The sequence below is a fragment of the Coregonus lavaretus genome, assembly GCF_964263955.1.
Source record: "Coregonus lavaretus genome assembly, chromosome: 24".
NCBI classification, from domain to species: Eukaryota; Metazoa; Chordata; class Actinopteri; order Salmoniformes; family Salmonidae; genus Coregonus; species Coregonus lavaretus.
In genome coordinates this window covers 35,050,566-35,071,997 of record NC_140011.1, presented here as the reverse complement: position 1 = coordinate 35,071,997, position 21,432 = coordinate 35,050,566, and the positions used below count along the sequence as shown (strand labels likewise).

At 40.7% G+C, this 21,432-nt stretch overlaps 1 protein-coding gene across 1 annotated transcript; it reads right to left on the bottom strand.

Annotated features, from left to right (window-relative positions):
• Positions 1-3,125: 3,125 nt before the first annotated feature.
• Positions 3,126-12,604, bottom strand: LOC311100194 (suppressor of tumorigenicity 14 protein-like). Its single transcript, XM_084140999.1, has 18 exons — positions 12,190-12,604; positions 10,082-10,241; positions 8,862-8,995; positions 8,602-8,672; positions 8,210-8,403; positions 7,961-7,996; positions 7,477-7,711; positions 7,162-7,304; positions 6,966-7,063; positions 6,753-6,862; positions 6,488-6,621; positions 6,108-6,215; positions 5,888-6,004; positions 5,661-5,783; positions 5,246-5,429; positions 4,815-5,086; positions 4,071-4,207; positions 3,126-3,967 (listed from the first exon to the last, which is right to left on the bottom strand). The coding sequence occupies exons 1-18, from the start codon at positions 12,223-12,225 to the stop codon at positions 3,806-3,808; spliced, it is 2,454 nt and encodes an 817-aa protein (XP_083997125.1). The 5' UTR covers positions 12,226-12,604; the 3' UTR covers positions 3,126-3,805.
• Between the last annotated feature and the right edge of the window lie 8,828 nt (positions 12,605-21,432).

The window sequence follows — 21,432 nt, the reverse complement described above, 5'->3', positions numbered from 1 at the left end:
TTTCAGATCTGATTGGTCAAAAGACCAACTAGTGGAAAAAAGATCTGTGTAATGCAGCCATAGTAATGTTAACATCACTTGCTAAAATGTGTACTAGGAGCATTGAGATGTACTTTAAACGTATTTATAAACCTAGAAAAGGTCCAAGCAACCAACCATATTGACATACTATAAACCAGAAATATATTACACACTAAACGCTCTATGACATTTACATATTGAATACAAATTTAAATCTGGCTGGGGAAGAAAATATACAAATCAATGAACTGAGTATAAAATCACAAAAATACCTTCATTCAAATCTAAAATGTTTGTGTAAAAGTATAGCTCCCTGAATATGTAAAATATTTTCCTTGACCATTGAAAACATCCCAGAGTGGGCCCTGTTCAATCAAACCATTAACTGAGTACCCAGGACAGTCATTTTTAGTCATATGGTATCTCAGAAACCCAGTCACCTGTTTTGATCGAAAAGGACCCTAAATCTCAGAGCATGTTAGACAGTTTAAAAAAAATCTGGTACACAAGCTGTCAGGTTTACTGAGCTACAGCTATCTGAAGATCAATTAAAAAATAAATATAAACAGGCAATGAAAACATATCCTAAAAACCCCCACCTTACATTAACAAAACACTATATAAAAAGACAAAGACATATGAGATTATAATAATCCACAAAACTTAATATAACATAACTTTTGGATAAACAAACTATTGCCTAGGCAATGTAAGGATAAGGATTCTAACACATGAACAAAGCAAAAGGGAATGCCTACAAGGTCACAAAAGCTGGCAATTTAGTGCACTTGGGAGCAAAAATCCATCTTTAACCTGCAACCAATGCTTGCTATATGCAATTAATGCTTGCTAAATATTTATTTAAGCAAGATAAAACCACAGCTAATGTAATGCCCAGTCTATTTTTAAGTAAGTGTATGTATAAGTATGTAAGAATAGCATTTTCTTTATAAAGCAATACTTTTGGATAGAACCAAACACCACGTATAAGTATAAAATAATGAAAACCCCTTGTTGAGTCTTGTAGAGTCCCAGTCGTCACATTGTATGTCTACCAAGGTTATTATAGTTTTGTGTTGGTATATTTGTAAAAATTTGAAATTCAGTTTAGTTTCAGTTCGTTTTCAGACCTGATTTGTATTTATTTTTTAAATATACACTACTATTCAAAAGTTTGGGGTCACTTAGAAATGTCTTTGATTTCAAAAGAAAAGCAATTTTCTAGTCCATTTAAATAACATCGAATTGATCAGAAATACAGTGTAGACATTGTTAATGTTGTAAATATCTTCAGTTTCTTGGCAATTTCTCGCATGGAATAGCCTTCATTTCTCAGAACAAGAATAGACTGACGGGTTTCAGAAGAAAGTTATTTGTTTCTGGCCATTTTGAGCCTGTAATCGAACCCTCAATTGCTGATGCTCCAGATACTCAACTAGTCTCAAGAAGGACAGTTTTATTGCTTCTTTAATCAGCACAACAGTTTTCAGCTGTGCTAACATAATTGCATAAGGGTTTTCTAATGATCAATTAGCCTTTTAAAATGATAAACTTGGATTAGCAAACACAACACGCCATTGGAACACAGGACTGATGGTTGCTGATAATGGGCCTCTGTACGCCTATGTAGATATTCCATTAAAAATCAGCCATTTCCAGCTACAATAGCCATTTACAACATGAACAATGTCTACACTGTATTTCTGATCAATTTGATGTTATTTTAATGGACAAAAAAAATTGCTTTTCTTTCTAAAACAAGGACATTTCTAAGTGACCCCAAACTTTTGAACGGTAGTGTATATGTAGTTTTTATATTATTTCGTTTTAGTGTTAGGGACAAAGCATTCGTGGGATGCTAGGAGCCATTTGGGTTGTATAGTTTGTTGTTTTTGGGATGTCACTTCTTACCACTGAAGGGCAGTTATACACAAGGTGATGGGTCAGCTCATAGGCTAGGTTAGGTTTACATTATAAAGTCAATCTCAATGTGACTTGGATTTAAAAGTAATAGAGCTGAGACTGATGAACAAAAATAAGGTGGAAGGAAACTCTCTACCCGATATTTACACCAATCCAATGCTTTTTAAAAACTTAGTAGTACATGTAAGAGGAATCAAGTTAGCTACCTAGAATATGTTTCCCCTGTTAGCTAATGATAGCTAGGGATAGTGATACACAAACTAGGCCTATTTGAAACGTCACCATCTCCTGGCAGCATTTACCCACCAGATTCAGTAGCTTAAAAAAGCTTGACAACTTTTTACATTGACATTTTAGTCATTTAGCAGACGCTCTTATCCAGAGCGACTTGCAGTATTGAGTGCATACATCTGTCAGTTATCAGTTGCAGCCTTCATCCGCCATTGAACTCCATTAAAAACCCCATTGAAAACCCAATTACAAGTTGAGAAAAAACCCAAAACTGACTAGAATCACTACTCTCGGCGGGTCTGACCTAGAGTATGTGGACAACTACAAATACCTAGGTGTCTGGTTAGACTGTAAACTCTCCTTCCAGACTCACATTAAGCATCTCCGATCAAAAGTTAGCTGCCAAACATGCCCTCGTAAAACTGACTATTCTACCGATCCTTGACTTCGGCGATGTCATTTACAAAATAGCCTCTAACACTCTACTCAGCAAATTGGATGTAGTCTATCACAGTGCCATCCGTTTTGTCACCAAAGCCCCATATACTACCCACCATTGTGACCTGTACGCTCTTGTTGGCTGGTCCTCACTACATATTTGTTGCCAAACCCACTGGCTCCAGGTCATCTATAAATCACTGCTAGGCAAATCCCCGCCTTATCTTAGCTCATTGGTCACCTTAGCAACACCCACCTGTAGTATGCGCTCCAGCAGGTATATCTCACTGGTCATCCCCAAAGCTAACACCTCCTTTGGCCGCCATTCCTTCCATTTCTCTGCTGCCAATGACTGGAACGAACTGCAAAAATCTCTGAAGCTGGAGACTCTTATCTCCATCACTAACTTTAAGCATCAGTTGTCAGAGCACCTTACCGATCACTGCACCTGTACACAGCCCATCTGAAATTATCCCACCCAACTACCTCATCCCTATATTGTTATTTATTTTGCTCATTTGCACCCTAGTATCTCTATTTGCACATCATCTTTTGCATATCTATCATTCCAGTGTTAATACAAAATTGTAACTATTTTGCACTATGGCCTATTTATTGCCTTACCTCCATAACTTACTACATTCGCACACACTGTATATATATTTTCTGTTTGTATTTTTGACTTTATGTTTTGTTTACCCCGTATGTAACTCTGTGTTGTTGTTTTTATCGCACTGCTTTGCTTTATCTTGGCCAGGTCGCAGTTGTAAATGATAACTTGTTCTCAACTGGCTTACCTGGTTAAATAAAGGTGGGGGGAAAAAATAAAAAATTATTCATGAGGGTTTTTGTTTAATTTTAGTTAGTTTTGGAGTCAAAAATAATAGTTTCAGTATAGTTTTAGTTTTTTTAAACAAGTTTGTTAATTATTTAATTTCAGTTTACTAAATCGTTTTTTCAAGATTCGTTTTCGTTTCTGCATTAGTTGACTATAATAACCTTAATGCATACCAATCAAGGCCTGAGGATTTTAAGAACTTGCTCAGGCTTGACAACCCGGTTTCCCACTCAGCTACACCCTGGTCTTCTCAGCTACACCCCGGTCTTCTCAGCTACACCCTGGTCTTCTCAGCTACACCCTGATCTTCTCAGCTACACCCTGGTCTTCTCAGCTACACCCCGGTCTTCTCAGCTACACCCCGGTCTTCTGCTTTATCCAGTCCCTGTATTTGGTGACGTGGGTGTAGACGCCAGGTTTGTTCCTGCGGGCACAGCCGTCCCCCCAGCTCACCACTCCGGCCAAGAAGAAACGTCCACTGTGCCCCATGGAGGATAACGGACCTCCAGAGTCTCCCTGTCAGAAGGAGCAGGGCAAAGACAGCATGATGATGATAACGTAAAGAGGGGGAAAGATAAATATGCAACAAGAAAGATTGTCTAGCTGCTGGGTGGGTTACCTGACAGGCATCTACTCCTCCATCCAGTACACCAGCACATAACATGTTGGAAGTCGTCTGTCCTTCCATCAGGGTGTTACACACTGTGCCATTAATGATACGGACCTCTGCCTTCTGCAACATTGATGCCTCGAAACCTGGGATAGTGAATGACACTCAGTCAGCATCAACAGTAGTCAGAGGTTAAAACAAGAAGAAATGGGGCCTCCCGAGTGGCGCAGCGGTCTAAGGCACTGCAGTGCTTGAGGCGTCACAACAGATCCGGGTTCGATCCCAGGCTGTGTCGCAGCCGGCCGTGACCAGGAGACCCATAAGGCGACGCGCAATTGGCCTAGCGTCGTCCGGGTTAGGGGAGGGTTTGGCCGGCCGGGATGTCATTGTCCCATCGCGCTCTAGCGACTCCTGTGGCGGGCCGGGCGCATGCACGCTGACACGGTCGCCAGTTCTAAGGTGTTTCCTCCGACACATTGGTGCGGCTGGCTTCCGGGTTAAGCAAGCAGTGTGTCAAGAAGCAGTGCGGTTTGGCAGGGTCATGTTTCTGAGGACGAGTGGCTCTCGACCTTCGCCTCTCCGAGTCCGTACAGGAGTTGCAGCGATGGGACAAGACTGTAACTACCAATTGGATATCACGAAATTGGGGAGAGAAATTATAATAATAATAATAATAGCAGAGGAAATGTGAAGTGTATTACTACAGAACAAGGTGGGGGAAACTACTGCAGCTATACACCGGATTCTACTCACCCCCCTCTCTGGTGGTCCCCCAGCCAGTGATCCACACTGGCTTGCCAGCAGGGAAGTCATGCGTGGCTGTGGGAAGACAGATTGGCCAGATGTTCTGGTTGAGTGTGACAGGACTGTCCAGTTCCATAAGAGCTATGTCATTGTCGTAGGTATGGGCTTGGTAGCCAGGGTGGGGGATGATCTGTTTCAGGTTCTTCTTCACCGTCCATTTGTTAGTCTGACTCTGAACATGAAGCCCAAGGTATGCTTCCCATTGTTGAGGTTGAGAATACCTGTTGGAACACACACTCTTAGTTCACAGATTTTGAAAGCTGAACTGAAAACAGGAGCGGTTACAGGGAACAGTCCTTAGAGCAGTAAATAAAGTGGGAAAACGTACAGTGGTGTGAATAAAACGTAGTAAGAGTAGGAACAATAAAGTGAGTACGTACTTGACTTTGACGTCATCCTGGACACAGTGGGCAGCAGTGACGAGCCAGCGGTCGTTGATAACTGAGGCTCCACACACATGTTTAGACCCTCGGATGTGAAGGCTAACCTGCCAGGGCCACTCCCCCTCAATGGAGGCCTGCCCACCCACAATACGGGAGTGTCTGTAAGGCCGTATACCACACTCTGCACACAGACACACGCACAAACAAATCTGCAAATGAATGAGGACCACAATGGAAACAAGTCTGACTTTTTGTCTACATAATCCTCTGGGATTTTGGTACATGTATTGGTTGCCTGTTGTTTTAAACTGTCAAATAAAATTACATTAAAATGACATTCAGAAGTCAGGGTAATGGTGGTAAAAGTTGGTCTGATGATGTAGAGGCAGCTGTGTGAGATATCTAAACTTACGACAGTTTGCCTCGTCTGAGCCATCATCACAGTCCTCTTCTTCATCGCACTCTGGGTTCAGCTTGCTAATGCACATGTTGTTCTTACACTTGTAAGTATACTCTGAGCATTGCAGGACTAGAGCTGGACACAAGGAGATGAGGAGTCAGTCACACAAAGGTCAAAGGTCATGATTATATTGGTAGCCAGTTGTATTCTACTACAACTATTTCTCTTTGGATACGTACATTTTGCGCACTTTGATTCATCAGAGCCGTCAGCACAGTCAGCACGACCATCACATTTCAGTCTCTCTGAGATACAGCTTCCATTCCGGCAGGAAAACTCTCCTGATTTACAACTCCCTGCAGAGAGGACATAGGAAACAACATTCAGTAACACACAGTGGTAACAATGATGAGATAATCTTATGTGTGACCTCTCCACTGATGTATGTTGTTGACTTACCACAGTTTTCCTCGTCTGTGCTGTCCCCACAGTCATTGACGCCATCACACTGCCAGAACTTGACTTTACACAGACCATTTCTACATTTGATTTGATCTGGCTCACACTCTGTACAGAGACAAGACATCAATTTAGATCACATAATAATTTGGAGGTAGCCTAATCTCTCTTGTAGAGTCAAATCAAGTATCCGTTTACGAAGGTGACTTTATAAACATAAGCACACTCAGACGGAAACACTTGAGAAGAATAGACATGTTATAATGTAGTTATTGGTCTGTAATCACTGCAAATCTGTACTCACAACAGGTTTTAAAGTATACACTGTAGATGTTAGTTTAAGAAAAAACTGTGTACTGATAACAATGTTTCTGGCTTACGAGTAGTTGGCACAAAGGCTTCAAACTCAGCAGTGAAACCTGAATCCACATAGGACATGTCCGAGTTAAATATCACCACTATCTTGTTGACTGTGTTGGTGACCACAGTGCTGTAGGGCTTATCTCCACATAGCCTGCAACACAGAATGTCAAAAAGAGGCAAAGATCAGCAATGTGCATCAATTAGGGACATTGCTGATATTAATAGTACATTCTTCAAAATTCATAACGGATATACTGACACCAAGAAGATACCATGACTCACTTTTCACTGTTGACCTCTACATAGTCCTTAGGACAATTATTATTGTTCTGTCCTGGCTCAGACATCAACAGCTTGTTGAACTGCACCTTGACAGACTTCCCTTCTGGGACCTGAAAGAGAATAGAATGGTAGGTTGAAGTTAAAATATACAGATTCTCACTCTATAAGGGCAGCAGCAGCAGGCTCCACAACAAAAATGGAACATTTGTTTACCTCAATGTCCCAGACACACTTGGTGAGAGGTGGGTAATGGGAGGGAAAGTTTGGAGATGTGAAGGTGCCATTAAGTCCTGATAATTTACCACCACAATCTACACAGAAAGAGAAACAGATCATGAGTATCATGACCATTGGGGACACAACATGATATTCATTCCACACCCCATGATCATCCTAATAGTAGCTGCACCTTGGCTCTTGAGGGGAACCTGAGAGTAGGTGGCTCTGAAGCCAGGGTAGTTCTTCTCCTTGTTGGTTACCAGTGTCAGCAGCATGACGTTTCCAGAGGAAATGAACGACAGAGGCTCATTGCGAGTGTAATATCCACATTTCCTGGACAGAGATCAACACATGATTTAACTGAGGCAGACAATTGCACTTGGATGGAACTCATGAGTCACGAGGCAGGAATCTGAAGGAAATATCAGTGGGAAAATGTTGACTATGTTTCTTGTCTCCACTTTCTCTTGATCCTAAAAGTACTGTACAACTCCTTACTACTCACTCTGCCATGACACGCTGCTCCAATGGCACCAGGGAGTCATACACCTTGATGAAGTCGTTCTGACAGTCACCCTCTAAGCTGAAGGTGTCAAACTCCAGTTTAATCCTGTAGCCTCGGTCAGCATGTAGTCTCCACGCTACGTATGTGTTTGGAGGGTATGGAGAATCAGGAAAGCCAGGTGACTGTAATGTGGCCGTGTTATTCTCACTGATGTGATAGGAATTGGTTTGGGGGGCTGAGAAACGGACAGACAAATATAGTAGACAAGCTCAGTGAGATGCATTTTGACGGCCTGTAGCTCAATTGGTAGAGCATGGCGCTTGTAACGCCAGGGTAGTGGGTTCAATCCCCGGGACCACCCATACGTAAAAATGTATGCGCACATGACTGTAAGTCGCTTTGGATAAAAGCGTCTGCTAAATGGCATATTATATTATATATTATTATAATAGTTGAAACCATAACAGCGAATGTTGTTTCTCACCATTCAATATGGCGTTTGTCATACGTGCATCCAGAGCTGTGGAATTGAGACACATATAAGACAGTAGCATGGAGCAAATAAAACAAATCTGGTCTGATCTTTAACAGCTCTTTTTTTTATCCTTTGGATAGAGACTGTGAAAGAAATGACTAAAAAAGCTCCTATTAACATAGGCTATAATAGGGATGCATACAAGAGTATAGGTACCTTCACATCCCAAGGCTGAGTGATATGAACCATTTACTGTACCTCCAGACATCACATTGTTGATGAGCAGGGAGCTGGTCGGCCGGCGACCCATCCCCATCCTCCCCTTCGGACTTCCCTCCATCGGATCCATGGAGACAATAGCTTCATCCACTGCAGACTTACGACCGATCGGTACATCAAACTCAGACAGGTAGTAGGCCACTACATTGTCCTCACTCCCTCCGTTGCCTTCACTACAGTGGAAAGACACATTGTGATTTAGAATAAGCAGCAAGAAAACATAACAATTGTGGGTTGAATTGAAACAAATGTACTGTCTGCTACCCTTTGTTGTAATGTCTTTATAATGTCATCAACTTTAGGTAGGCAACCATAACTATCTGTGTATTTCAAAGTGACCTTAAGGGAGTGGTTAAATGGGGAACTAATACCTGAAGGCTTGCACTGTGGATCCCACTAAATATTTATCCAGATCTTTATGTTTAGAGTAGATCAGCTTCAGCTGAAAAGCAGCAAGATAAAACATGTTATTGTAGCTACCAGGACCTGCTCTAAATCATAGAGAAGGTGATAAAGTAGAAACAACAGAAAACAGCAGACACACAAATACTTTTTTCAACAGCCATTTAGCAACGTGTGGTTTTAGTGTAGAGGACTCCTAAAGATACAGATCCTCATCATCCTGTCTTACCTGCTGTGACACCTGCATGGCCAGTTGTTTGAACTCATTGCTGTTGGGGTTGTCGTAGGAATCTATAAATCTTTGGTTGGTGATACTCATAGAGCCAATGTACATCTTTTTCAATCTCACCTCTCCTCTACGCACTGCAAAATAAGAGAGGGACAGGAGTGTGGACCAGAATAAGTATACTAATGGGACCACAATAAGTATACTAATGGGACCAGAATAAGTATACTACTGGGACCAGAATAATTATACTAATGAGGCCAGAATAAGTATACCAATGGGACCAGAATAAGTATACTACTGGGACCAGAATAAGTATACTACTGGGACCAGAATAAGTATACTACTGGGACCAGAATAATTATACTAATGAAGCCAGAATAAGTATACCAATGGGACCAGAATAATTATACTAATGAGGCCAGAATAATTATACTAATGAGGCCAGAATAAGTATACTAATGAGGCCAGAATAAGTATACCAATGGGACCAGAATAATTATACTAATGAGGCCAGAATAATTATACTAATGAGGCCAGAATAAGTATACCAATGGGACCAGAATAAGTATACTACTGGGACCAGAATAAGTATACTACTGGGACCAGAATAAGTATACTACTGGGACCAGAATAATTATACTAATGAAGCCAGAATAAGTATACCAATGGGACCAGAATAATTATACTAATGAGGCCAGAATAATTATACTAATGAGGCCAGAATAATTATACTAATGAGGCCAGAATAAGTATACTACTGGGACCAGAATAATTATACTAATGAGGCCAGAATAAGTATACCAATGGGACCAGAATAAGTATACTACTGGGACCAGAATAAGTATACTACTGGGACCAGAATAAGTATACTAATGAGGACAGAATAAGTACACTACTGGGACCAGAATAAGTATACTACTGGGACCAGAATAAGTATACTAATGAGGCCAGAGAAAGTATACTAATGGCACCAGAATAAGTATACTACTGGGACCAGAATAAGTATACTAATGAGGCCAGAGAAAGTATACTAATGGTACCAGAATAAGTATATTAATGGGACCAGAATAAGTATACTACTGGGACCAGAATAAGTATATTAATGGGACCAGAATAAGTATACTACTGGGACCAGAATAAGTATACTACTGGGACCAGAATAAGTATACTAATGGGTAATGGCTCTATAGGGGTTGAGTGAGGGTGGACAATATACTCACAGTGGAAATGCCAAACCAGCAGGCCTGTCGTGAGCGCAATGACTGCTGCCAATCCCACGAGGCCAATCCCAACAAAAAGTGTTTTATTCCCTCTATTTTTCTCCAGCTTCTTGGTGTCTGGGGCTGGCAAGAATGTGACAGAATTTTCCCAGTCATCATCCTACAAGTGAGAAAATAATGTTATTTTACTTGCATTTCATTTCAACATAAACATGTCAGTGCTCATGACAATGGCAGCAAAAAAACATGGAGAAATGTCTCCCTAGATAGTAGTTGGGTTTATATCGACAGCACATTCAATCAATCTATGACAACATGAATGTACTAACCTGTCAAATGATCTGTCCTTAGGTGTGTTATCAGCTTCCATATTACTACTTATGGTGCCTTCATAACGCAGTTATATCAATTGTTACTGCAATTGAATTAACCAGTGCAAGTCAAGTCCTGTCTGATTCAACAACTACTACATTTTCCAACAACCACACCCTACTTGAATGTATCAGTTATAGACTACTCGAGTGTCTAAAGAGCCATACCCTTTTTGACAAATTGTCTCACATGCAGCCTATGCCATATGATCTACCAGGCATTCCATTTCAAAGGGAGCAGCACTGAGAGGAATGCTGCTTACATAATAGACTGAGTATACAAAACATAAAGGACACCTGCTCTTTCCATGACATAGACTGACCAGGTGAATTCAGGTGAAAGCTATGATCCCTTATTGATGTCAGTTGTTAAATCCACTTCAATCAGTGTAGATGAGGGGGAGGAGACAGGTTAAAGAAGGATTTTTAAGCCTTGAGACAATTGAGACATGGATTGTGTATGTGTGCCATTCAGAGGGGCAAGACAAAAGATTTAAGTGCCTTTGAACGGGGTATGGTAGTAGGTGCCAGGCGCACCGGTTTGAGTGAGTCAAGAACTGCAATGCTTCTGGGTTTTTCACGCTCAACAGTTTCCCATGTGTATCAAGAATGATCCACCAACCAAAGGACATCCAGCCAACTTGACACAACTGTGGGAAGCATTGGAGTCAACTTGGGACAGCATCCCTGTGGAACACTTTCGACACCTTGTAGAGTCCAAGCCCCGATGAATTGAGGCTGTTCTGATGGCAAAAGGAGGTGCAACTCAATAGTGGAGTGAAGTCCACGGGGTTCCTTACAAATTCTTCCAGCCGCTTATTTATTTGGAAGAGACACGACTGAACTACAACTTCCGTTTAAGAAGAAAACAGAACTCAACAGTATTTGGAGTACATGTTTTTGTTGCTTTTCTGTTACTTTTTCAACAGAATCGCTGCAATGAATACACCCCTGGTTTCCACTCTAGAAATACACTGACATTGTACGAATGTTTTGTGCAGTCAGTGTATTTCTAGAGTGGAAACCAGGGGTGTATTCACCCAAATATATTAAAATTACACATAGCCTACATTTGATTATGTTTATCAAGTGTGCTGAGGTGGAGGAGGTGGACTTTGCTGGCTGGATGTGTAAAACCATGGGCCTCAACCAACCCAGCACCCCCACCCGCGTCACAGAATGAACAGCCCAACGCCAAGCTGCTTCCCACATTAGGATCCCTGGTGTCTCACTTTCACACACACACACACACTTTGGCACCTGTTTCGTCTTGCTCTTAAAGGTTTCAGCACTCTCTCTAAAGTACACTTATCATCAACAGGGCCCATTGACTCATTGTATGACCACAGATTTCCCATGCCAGTGTCAGGGTGGATCTACACACAAGTCATGCTCTTTTTCTCCAATCATCATGTTAACGAGAAGGTACAAAGCATGAAAGGGCTGCCAGGTTATAATTTAATTAATTGCCATTGTTATCATCTTACCACATTTGTATTGTGAACTCCTGTAGCTCAATTGGTAGAGCATGGCGCTTGCAACGCCAGGGTTGTGGGTTTGATTCCCACGGGGGGGGGCAGTATGAAAAATGTATGCACTAACTGTAAGTCGCTCTGGATAAGAGCGTCTGTTAAAATGACTAAAATGTTTTAAAAAATTGATGAAACGTGCTATGATGAATTGCTTAGATTAGAGAAAATCGATAACATAACAACTGTATTAGTTACAGTACAATACCTGCGTTTTCGGGGTGAACTTCGTCCCAGAATCCATAACAGAAGAACGTCACGTGTGGAAATTGACAGATATTTGATTTCACTGTCCTTTAAAATGTTATTTATTTTTTCAGTTTCGGTCAAATTCTACAAGCCTTGAGAATGATTATCGACAGCCTCGGTCCATTGTCTTCAATATTACGGCGACAGGTGTCTCGCAGGTAGATCCACACCAGTCATTACGAATAGGTTGTCATTTCCCCCCGTTAGAAAGTATTCTGAAGGATATCAAAACAACCGAAAAGTTAATTAATTTCGATAGTAATTTGTGTTTATTTAAAAAGTCGATAGTATGCCTATTGTGGACAGATCCAAGCGACAGAAACCAAGCCGCCTATCCATTCGACTTCCTGTGTACAGGTGATATACTGAAAGGTGGGGGAGAAGACGACTGACTGAATAGAGAGAGGAACAAGGAAATAAAACCTGTGGCACACATTCTGCTCATCCATAGGTTACTATTAAAATCCTGATGTCTTCAGTTTAGACCACCCTATCCTGCTCATAGTTTTGTATCCTGTAATATTTGTCAATTTTGAAACACATAAATTTGTTGGTTTGCAAGACCAACAGCTTGAGTTGCTGGGCCTGGGGGTCATATTGGCTTCACTAACATATGTATGGTGGCGTGGCTTATGGATCTGGAGCAAACTTGTGTGTCTGAATTCCTCTTAGGGCTAGTGACTATCAAACAGAAGACAAATCACTGCCATTTAGATCAAATAAAGATATGGAAAGAAGTAGTCCAGTTGAGGACCCGAACTGATGTCATTATACGACAAGTTGGTATGCTTAGGCCACACACTGTATATAATAACGTATTTGTCTTTCACTGGAGGGCCAGTAGTCTGTCTGATCCAGCAGCACTAGAGGGCGTAGTATAACATTACAATATGACTGTGAGTCTACCTGGTTACTATTGTTGTGCAGTTAACAATAGCTCCTGCGTCATCAGAGTGATGTGTTTCGTGCAATTTCATTGCAGTTTGACAGCATCGGCAGTATCAAAAAAACGACTGCCATATGTAGACCTGGGCAGAGCGGTGTACTGAAAGAGCAGTACTGAAACACTGTGGAAAAGACACAGCTTGATGAGTTGTTTGTATCTTAATCAAATAGATTGAGATACTTACATTTACATTTTAGTCATTTAGCAGACGCTCTTATCCAGAGTGACTTACAGTTAGTGATTGCATACATTTTCATACTTCATCATAGCCGCGGGAAGTAGTTTGGGGGTGAGGTGCTGCGATATTTTTCCCAGCGCTGAAGACATCTATATCGGTCTGCTAATACAGGACTAGTAAAGGCCCAGTGCACTACTTTTGTGGAAAAATGTACAGTTGAAGTCGGAAGTTTACACACACCTTAGCCAAATACATTTAAACTCAGTTTGTCACAATTCCTGACATTTAATCCTAGTAAATATTCCCTGTTTTAGGTCAGTTAGGATCACCACTTTATTTTAAGAATGTGAAATGTCAGAATAATAGTAGAGATAATTATTTATTTCAGCTTTTATTTATTTCATCACATTCCCAGTGGGTCAGAAGTTTACATACACTCAATTAGTATTTGGTAGCATTGCCTTTAAATTGTTTAACTTGGGTCAAACGTTTCAGATAGCCTTCCACAAGCTTCCCACAATGAGTTGGGTGAATTTTGGCCCATTCCTACTGACAGAGCTGGTGTAACGGAGTCAGGTTTGTAGGCCTCCTTGCTCGCACACGCTTTTTCAGTTCTGCCCACAAATGTTCTATAGGATTGAGGTCAGGGCTTTGTGATGGCCACTCCAATACCTTGACTTTGTTGTCCTTAAGCCATTTTGCCACAACGTTGGAAGTATGCTTGGGGTCATTGTCCATTTGGAAGACCCATTTGCAACCAAGCTTTAACTTCCTGACTGATGTCTTGAGATGTTGCTTCAATATATCCACATAATTTTCCTTCCTCATGATGCCATCTATTTTGTGAAGTGCACCAGTCCCTCCTGCAGCAAAGCACCCCCACAGCATGATGCTGCCACCCCCATGCTTCACGGTTGGGATGGTGTTCTTTGGCTTGCAAGGAACCCCCTTTTTCCTCCAAACATAACAATGTTCATTATGGCCAAACAGTTCTATTTTTGTTTTATCAGACCAGAGGACATTTCTCCAAAAAGTACGATCTTTGTCCCCATGTGCAGTTGCAAACCGTAGTCTGGCTTTTTTTTTCTGAGGTCATGGCTGATTTCTTTTGATTTTCCCATGATGTCAAGCAAAGAGGCACTGAGTTTGAAGGTAGGCCTTGAAATACATCCACAGGTACACCTCCAATTGACTCCAATTATGTCAATTAGCCTATCAGAAGCTTCTAAAGCCATGACATCATTTTCTGGAATTTTCCAAGCTGTTTAAAGGCACAGTCAACTGAGTGTATGTAAACTTCTGACCCACTGGAATTGTGATACAGTGAATTATAAGTGAAATAATCTGTCTGTAAACAATTGTTGGAAAAATTACTTGTGTCATGCACAAAGTAGATGTCCTAACTGACTTGCCAAAACTATAGTTTGTTAACAAGAAATTTGTGGAGTGGTTGAAAAACGAGTTTTAATGACTCCAACCTAAGTGTATGTAAACTTCCGACTTCAACTGTATATTTTCCAGTTTCTTGAAATACTTTGCAAATGCAACATATTTCAATGTGAAAACTGAAATGGTCTATTCATTCCTTTTCCATTTTAGTAGGCGCTCTTACCCAGAGCAACTTACAGTAGTGAGTACATACATTTGTATACTTTTTCATACTGGTCCCCCTGTGGGAATCAAACCCACAACCCTCGCATTGCAAGTGCCATGCTCAACCAACTGAGCCACATTATCACATTACATCATCACAAATCACTTGATGTCTCAATGTACTCTGTTAACTTACTGTTCTGCACATTGTTTTTCTTCATAGTGATGGAAAGTCTACAGGTACAAACCTAGATGACCAGCCTATGTACAATACAGTAATGTACATTTACATTAAGTGGTTTGTAAGGATGGTAAATGAATACTGCACAAAAGTGGTTGTTTTCCATGTTATTTGATCAAGAAAAATATTTAATTTGATGTGGATGTTTTGTGTCTTTGCCCATAACTTTGCACCTTTTAATGTTAAAATGTTTGAGGACAAGGTTTTGTTCTTTCTGGATGCCATTAGAATGACAACCACAGAGAAAGGGACATGGCAACAACTCTTACAATTCCAACTGTTGAATCCTGCAAGATATGGTTTTTAATGATACAACTACCTTTTTTTGCCAAAGCAGAGATGCTGAAAAACATTTTTTTTGCCTGCACTACAGATGTCTATATCAGTCCGCTAATACTAGTAAAGGCCCAGTGCATTACCTTTGTGAACATTTTTTTAATCCCAAAAATACTATTTATTTTATTTATATAATTTTTTTATTCTGATTTTTCAATGGGTGCTACAGCACCCTCAGCACCCCTACTTCCCGCAGCTATGTACTTCACCTTAAACTGTGTGTCCTGACTTGCAGGCCTCATTCGTTTGAGGGAGTCGTTTATGGTGAGAGTTTTGCTCATTCTTCCTCTGACTCACTTTGCTGGACTATGCTGCAGCTGTCCAGCCATAGTGGTTTATGTAAGTACAAGTAAATTGCATCAGGTACTAAACAAAAGCCCACATTTGCCTCTCTCTCCATGTATTACAAATATTGAGAAAAATGATTTGTTAATTGAAGAGTGCAGAGATCCTTTTTCATCTATGCTGATTGCTGGACTCTATCATAGGATAGATTGCACAATGTTGTTCTGCTCATGTAGTCAGGAACATTTTCCTCTAAATTGGCTCAAAAAGTAACAAAAACATTTTCAAGGACCTGCACCTTAGGTGTTCTGTAAGGAGGATATAGTACCCATTTTTACCCCAAAAGACACCTCTCTTTCAATAATACTCTGCAATTGTGATTTGGACAGTGACCATTGACTCCTCCCCCTGGGAGTGAACAACTGTATAAATGCAGCATCAGCCCTGGGAACTGCATTTGCCTGAGAACTTAGTGTCGCCAAAACATGAAGGGATTGGGCTTGGTTGTCCTTGTACTTCTCCTGATGCTTTCGGCTGTTGAGGGTAAGCAGTGGATACAGCACTTTGGCTTTGTTATGTAATGGTGCTGGTCTGCATCATACCTGTAAAATGGGATTTCATTAGTGGACTTGCTGAATAGTTGATATGGTTTTGGAGTTGTTATTTTACCATTAAAGACATTGCAAATGTCTGATTATACAGATCCTACAGTAAATGGGCCTTTACAAGTAGGCCGTCATTGTAAATAAGAATTTGTTCTTCACTGACTTGCCTAGTTAAATAAAGGTTCAATAAAAAAAAATGTATGATCTTCAATGGTAATGTTATAGCCTGACATTGGTAATACTGTTAAAATTGATTGATCATCATTAAAGGTAATAAAATAACAGGTGAACATTTGATGTGAAAGTATTCTAGTCATTAGCAAATGACGAAAATAGTGTAGTTGAAATGTTCTGATGGTTTTACTGTTGTTCTAACAGCTGATGATGCGGGGATGCAATATTGGACGTGTGGTTATAGAGGACTCTGCAGACGGTTCTGTTATGCCCAAGAATATATTGTTGGACACCATGGTTGTCCTCGCAGATACAGGTACATGAATGATCTATTTGAAATGTACAGTACATATGTAACTATGGTGAGATTGTATATCATGTATATTGTCAGAGAGATCCTGATGGAGTCAGATCAGCTTTGTCAGACATCCACAATATGAGTATGTGTGTTGGATTGTTGCTGTTATGATGTAACACTTAGTTGTTTTTTCTTGATATTTCAAATTCAGTTGAGTTCTTTCAGCTAAGAACTATCCAATATACCTTTTTGCACAAGCCCTCACTGTGTATTTGTTCATCATTCGCAGGTGCTGTGCTGTGCGGTTTTAGCAGTGACTGACAGTCTAATGATACCTGTAGCAGGACATCACAGGCTGAGGATTGGTGTGCTTCTTTGGCATGGATTCGATTGAAAGGGGTACACTCCTCTTGCATAGAAAAGGATGATCATGGTAGCACCTATGGAACTAATCTTGGAGACTCTTTTGGATAAAGCCTACTGTGATCAAATTGCAAGCCTCTTGGTAAACGACAATGACAGTGTTTGGGGGAAATTTCAGCTGATGTCGAGATCAATTTTATTGTATTTTGCTATGGAATCTGAAGTATGTAGTTGACTTGAAGTGACTGCTTGAAGTGACTGCTTTAATTACAGTACATTTGACACGACACATGGTAATGCAACTAAAATGGAGTTAATTTGAAACGCAGTACTCAAAGTATTAAAATAATCTCTAAAATACTGTAGGACCAATCTTATAGTCCACAGTGAAATTATTTCCATAGCTATTATCAATGCATTGTCAAACAGTTGATATGTGTTTTGGAAATGAGTGGTTGACAATAAATGTGTATCAATACTTTCTTAGTTGTTTTGTTTTTTATTTTAAATATCAGGTCTTTTAATTATCTCATGTTAGATGATAGATTCCACTCTGTCGACCAGACTTGATGATTATTAAAATGGGTGTTTCAGGTACTCCATTTTACATCCTTTGTCTGATGTAATGCTAATTTGTCAATAACATTGTCATGTTTCTTTGGAAGGAGAGAAAGATATGACTATAAGGTATAGACTGATGCATGTACTCTGAACAGTGGTTGAATTAATGTTACAAAAAAAAGAAAAAAAGAAAAGGAAGGGTGCTTTATTATTTATGACCTTTCTACAAATAACAGCATACAAAGCATGATAGTGGGGGGACAATGACAGTCAGGTGACTGACCCAAATAGCTTTGGTGGAATGGTGCTTTGTGAATGAAGTGTGACAGTTGATGCTCGTATTTATGTCATCTCACAATCTATGGATATGTTTGTTTGGCATTTTCCATGGCATAACTCTGTCCTAGGCCATTTTACTATGTTATAACACCAAAGCATTACCGTTTTAGTGGGATGACTAATATGGTAGACACTACAGATGTAAAGTAGCCTCTAGACTTGTTTGCCTGCTGCTATCTTGAACAAGGTCACCTTTCGCCATAGTACAAATACATTGAGACCAGTTCATAAATAGTAATAATATCCCCAAATCATATTAAACTTCCCTTGAAATCCAAATTGATGCATACCCAAAGAGAAAACCAAACAAACTTCATAAAATGCATTGCCTACTCAGTGCTTTAACTAGATAACAACCAGTTATGGACTTGTCGGAGTGTTAACCCCGGTGTCCTGGCTAAATTCCCAATCTGGCCCTCATACCAACATGGCCACCTAATCATCCCCAGCTTCCAATTGGCTCCTCTCCCCTGTAACTGTTCCCCAGGTCGTTGCTGTAAATGAGAATGTGTTCTCAGTCAATTTACCTGCTAAATAAGGGTAAAAAAATGAATAAATGAAGGACTCAGTCATTGTCTAAAGCTATGGCTTGTGACTGGCCTGGTGCAGTAGAGGTTAAAGGCATGGATGTTATCTGTAAACATGTGCTACTGCTTTGTGTTCTTCGTCTATCATTCTATCTTTGTACCTCTGCTATTCAGTCAGCACAGCGTGACACTACCACAATAGAGTAAACCCCCACAAATCTGTTTACATGAGGCTTTCTGTCTTCACAGTTATATCACGGCAAACCACACAGGCCTCACACCAGCTGGTTTAGGGGGGTGAACAGGGTGGGTTTCAGATGTTATTTACTGGTTCTTTATTTTGGTGAACTACAACGTTTTAGTAAAAAAAAAAAAGATTTGAACATATAGTCAACTCTATTTGAAAGTTAGCTTAGTTGTGCAGAGTTGAATGTTGTTAAACAGAATCATGAATGCTGTTTTCTGGAATAGGACGGTGTAACTTTGGATAGTTTGCTCCCTGTAGTTGATCACCTTTATTACAGTGATGTTTGATGTGTGTAAAAATTATGAACATTAAAGATTAAGATTAAGTTATGGGCGGACAATCAAATGCATGCTTTTGCTTTGAAAGGGAGTCAAAAAGACGTACCTTATTCATTTAATGTTGTCAAATCAAATCTTATTGGTCACATACACGTGTTTAGCAGATGTTATTGCATGTTTCACGAAATGCTTGTGTTTCTAGCTCCGACAGTGCAGTAATATCTAACAAGTAATATCTAACAATTTCCCAACATATACCCAATACACACAAATCTAAGTAAAGCAATGGAATTAAGAATATATTAATAAATATATGGATGAGCAATGTCAGAGCAGCATAGACTAAGATACAGTAGAATAGTATAGAATACAGTATATACATATGAGATGAGTAATGCAAGATATGTAAACATTATTAAAGTGACTAGTGTTCCATTTATTAAAGTGGCCAGTGATTTCTAATCTATGTATATAGGCAGCAGCCTCTAATGTGCTAGTGAAGGCTATTTAACAGTCTGATGGCCTTGAGATAGAAGCTGTTTTTCAGTCTCTCGGTCCCAGCTTTGATGCACCTGTCCTGGCCTCGCCTTCTGGATGATAGCGGGGTGAACAGGCAGAGGCTCGGGTGGTTGTTGTCCTTGATTATCTTTTTGGCCTTCCTGTGACATCGGGTGCTGTAGGTGTCCTGGAGGTCTGGTAGTTTTCCCCCGGTGATGCGTTGGGCAGACCGCACCACCCTCTGGAGAGCCCTGCGGTTGCGGGCGGTGCAGTTGCCGTACCAGGCGGTGATACAGCCAGACAGGATGCTCTCAATTGTACATCTGTAAAAGTTTGTGAGGGTTTTAGGTGCCAAGACAATTTTCTTCAGCCTCCTGAGGTTGAAGAGGCGCTGTTGCACCTTCTTCACCACACTGTCTGTGTGGGTGGACCATTTCAGTTTGTCAGTGATGTGTACGCTGAGGAACTTGAAGCTTTCCACCTTCTCCACTGTGGTCCCGTCGATGTGGATAGGGGGGTGTTCCCTCTGCTGTTTCCTGAAGTCCACGATCATCTCCTTTGTTTTGTTGACGTTGAGTGAGAGGTTATTTTCCTGGCACCACACTCCCAGAGCACTCACCTCCTCCCTGTAGGCTGTCTCGTCATTGTTGGTAATCAAGCCTACTACTGTTGTGTCATCTGCAAACTTGATGATTGAGTTGGAGGCGTGCTTGGTCACGTAGTCATGGGTGAACAGGGAGTACAGGAGGGGGCTGAGCACGCACCCTTGAGGGGCCCCAGTGTTGAGGATCAGTGAAGTGGAGGTGTTGTTTCCTACCTTCACCACCTGGGGGAAGTCCAGGACCCAGTTGCACAGGGCGGGTTTCAGACCCAGGGCCTCAAGCTTAATGATGAGCTTGGAGGGTACTATGGTGTTGAATGCTGAGCTATAATCAATGAACAGCATTCTTACATAGGTAGAGCACTGCGCTTGTAACACCAAGGTAGTGGGTTCGATCCCCGGGACCACCCATACACAAACATGTATGCACGCATGACTGTAAGTCGCTTTGGATAAAAGCATCTGCTAAATGGCATATTATTATTATTATTTTATTATTATTATTTATCTTGTCCAGATGGGATAGGGCAGTGTGCAGTGTGCAGTGTGATGGCGATTGCATCGTCTGTGGATCTATTGGGGCGGTAAGCAAATTGAAGTGGGTCTAGGGTGGCAGGTAAGGTAGAGGTGATATGATCCTTGACTAGTGTCTCAAAGCACTTCATGATGACAGAAGTGAGTGCTACGGGGCGATAGTCATTTAGTTCAGTTACCTTTGCTTTCTTGGGTTCAGGGACAATAGTGGCCATCTTGAAGCATGTGGGGACAGCAGACTGTGATAGGGAGATATTGAATATGTCCACAGAGAAGAATGGGAGAAACTCCCCAAATACAGGAGTGCCATGTTTGTAGCATCATACCCAAGAAGACTCGAGGCTGAACACGTTGGCAGAATGTAGGGGTCAGGGGTTGACCATGGTATGCAGCAACACAATATTTCCTGTAATATTTCCAGTAATTTAAACGAATGAAAATTCCAACCATTGTTTATGTTTTGGTTGTGATATGAAATAGTAAAGAAAAATAATGTATGATGTTTTTTTTAAGTAATGATTCTCTCATAAAAAGTAATTCCTTGAACACAATAGATTATAGAAATGAAGTGCTATTTGCATTGTGAAAATCTAATGGG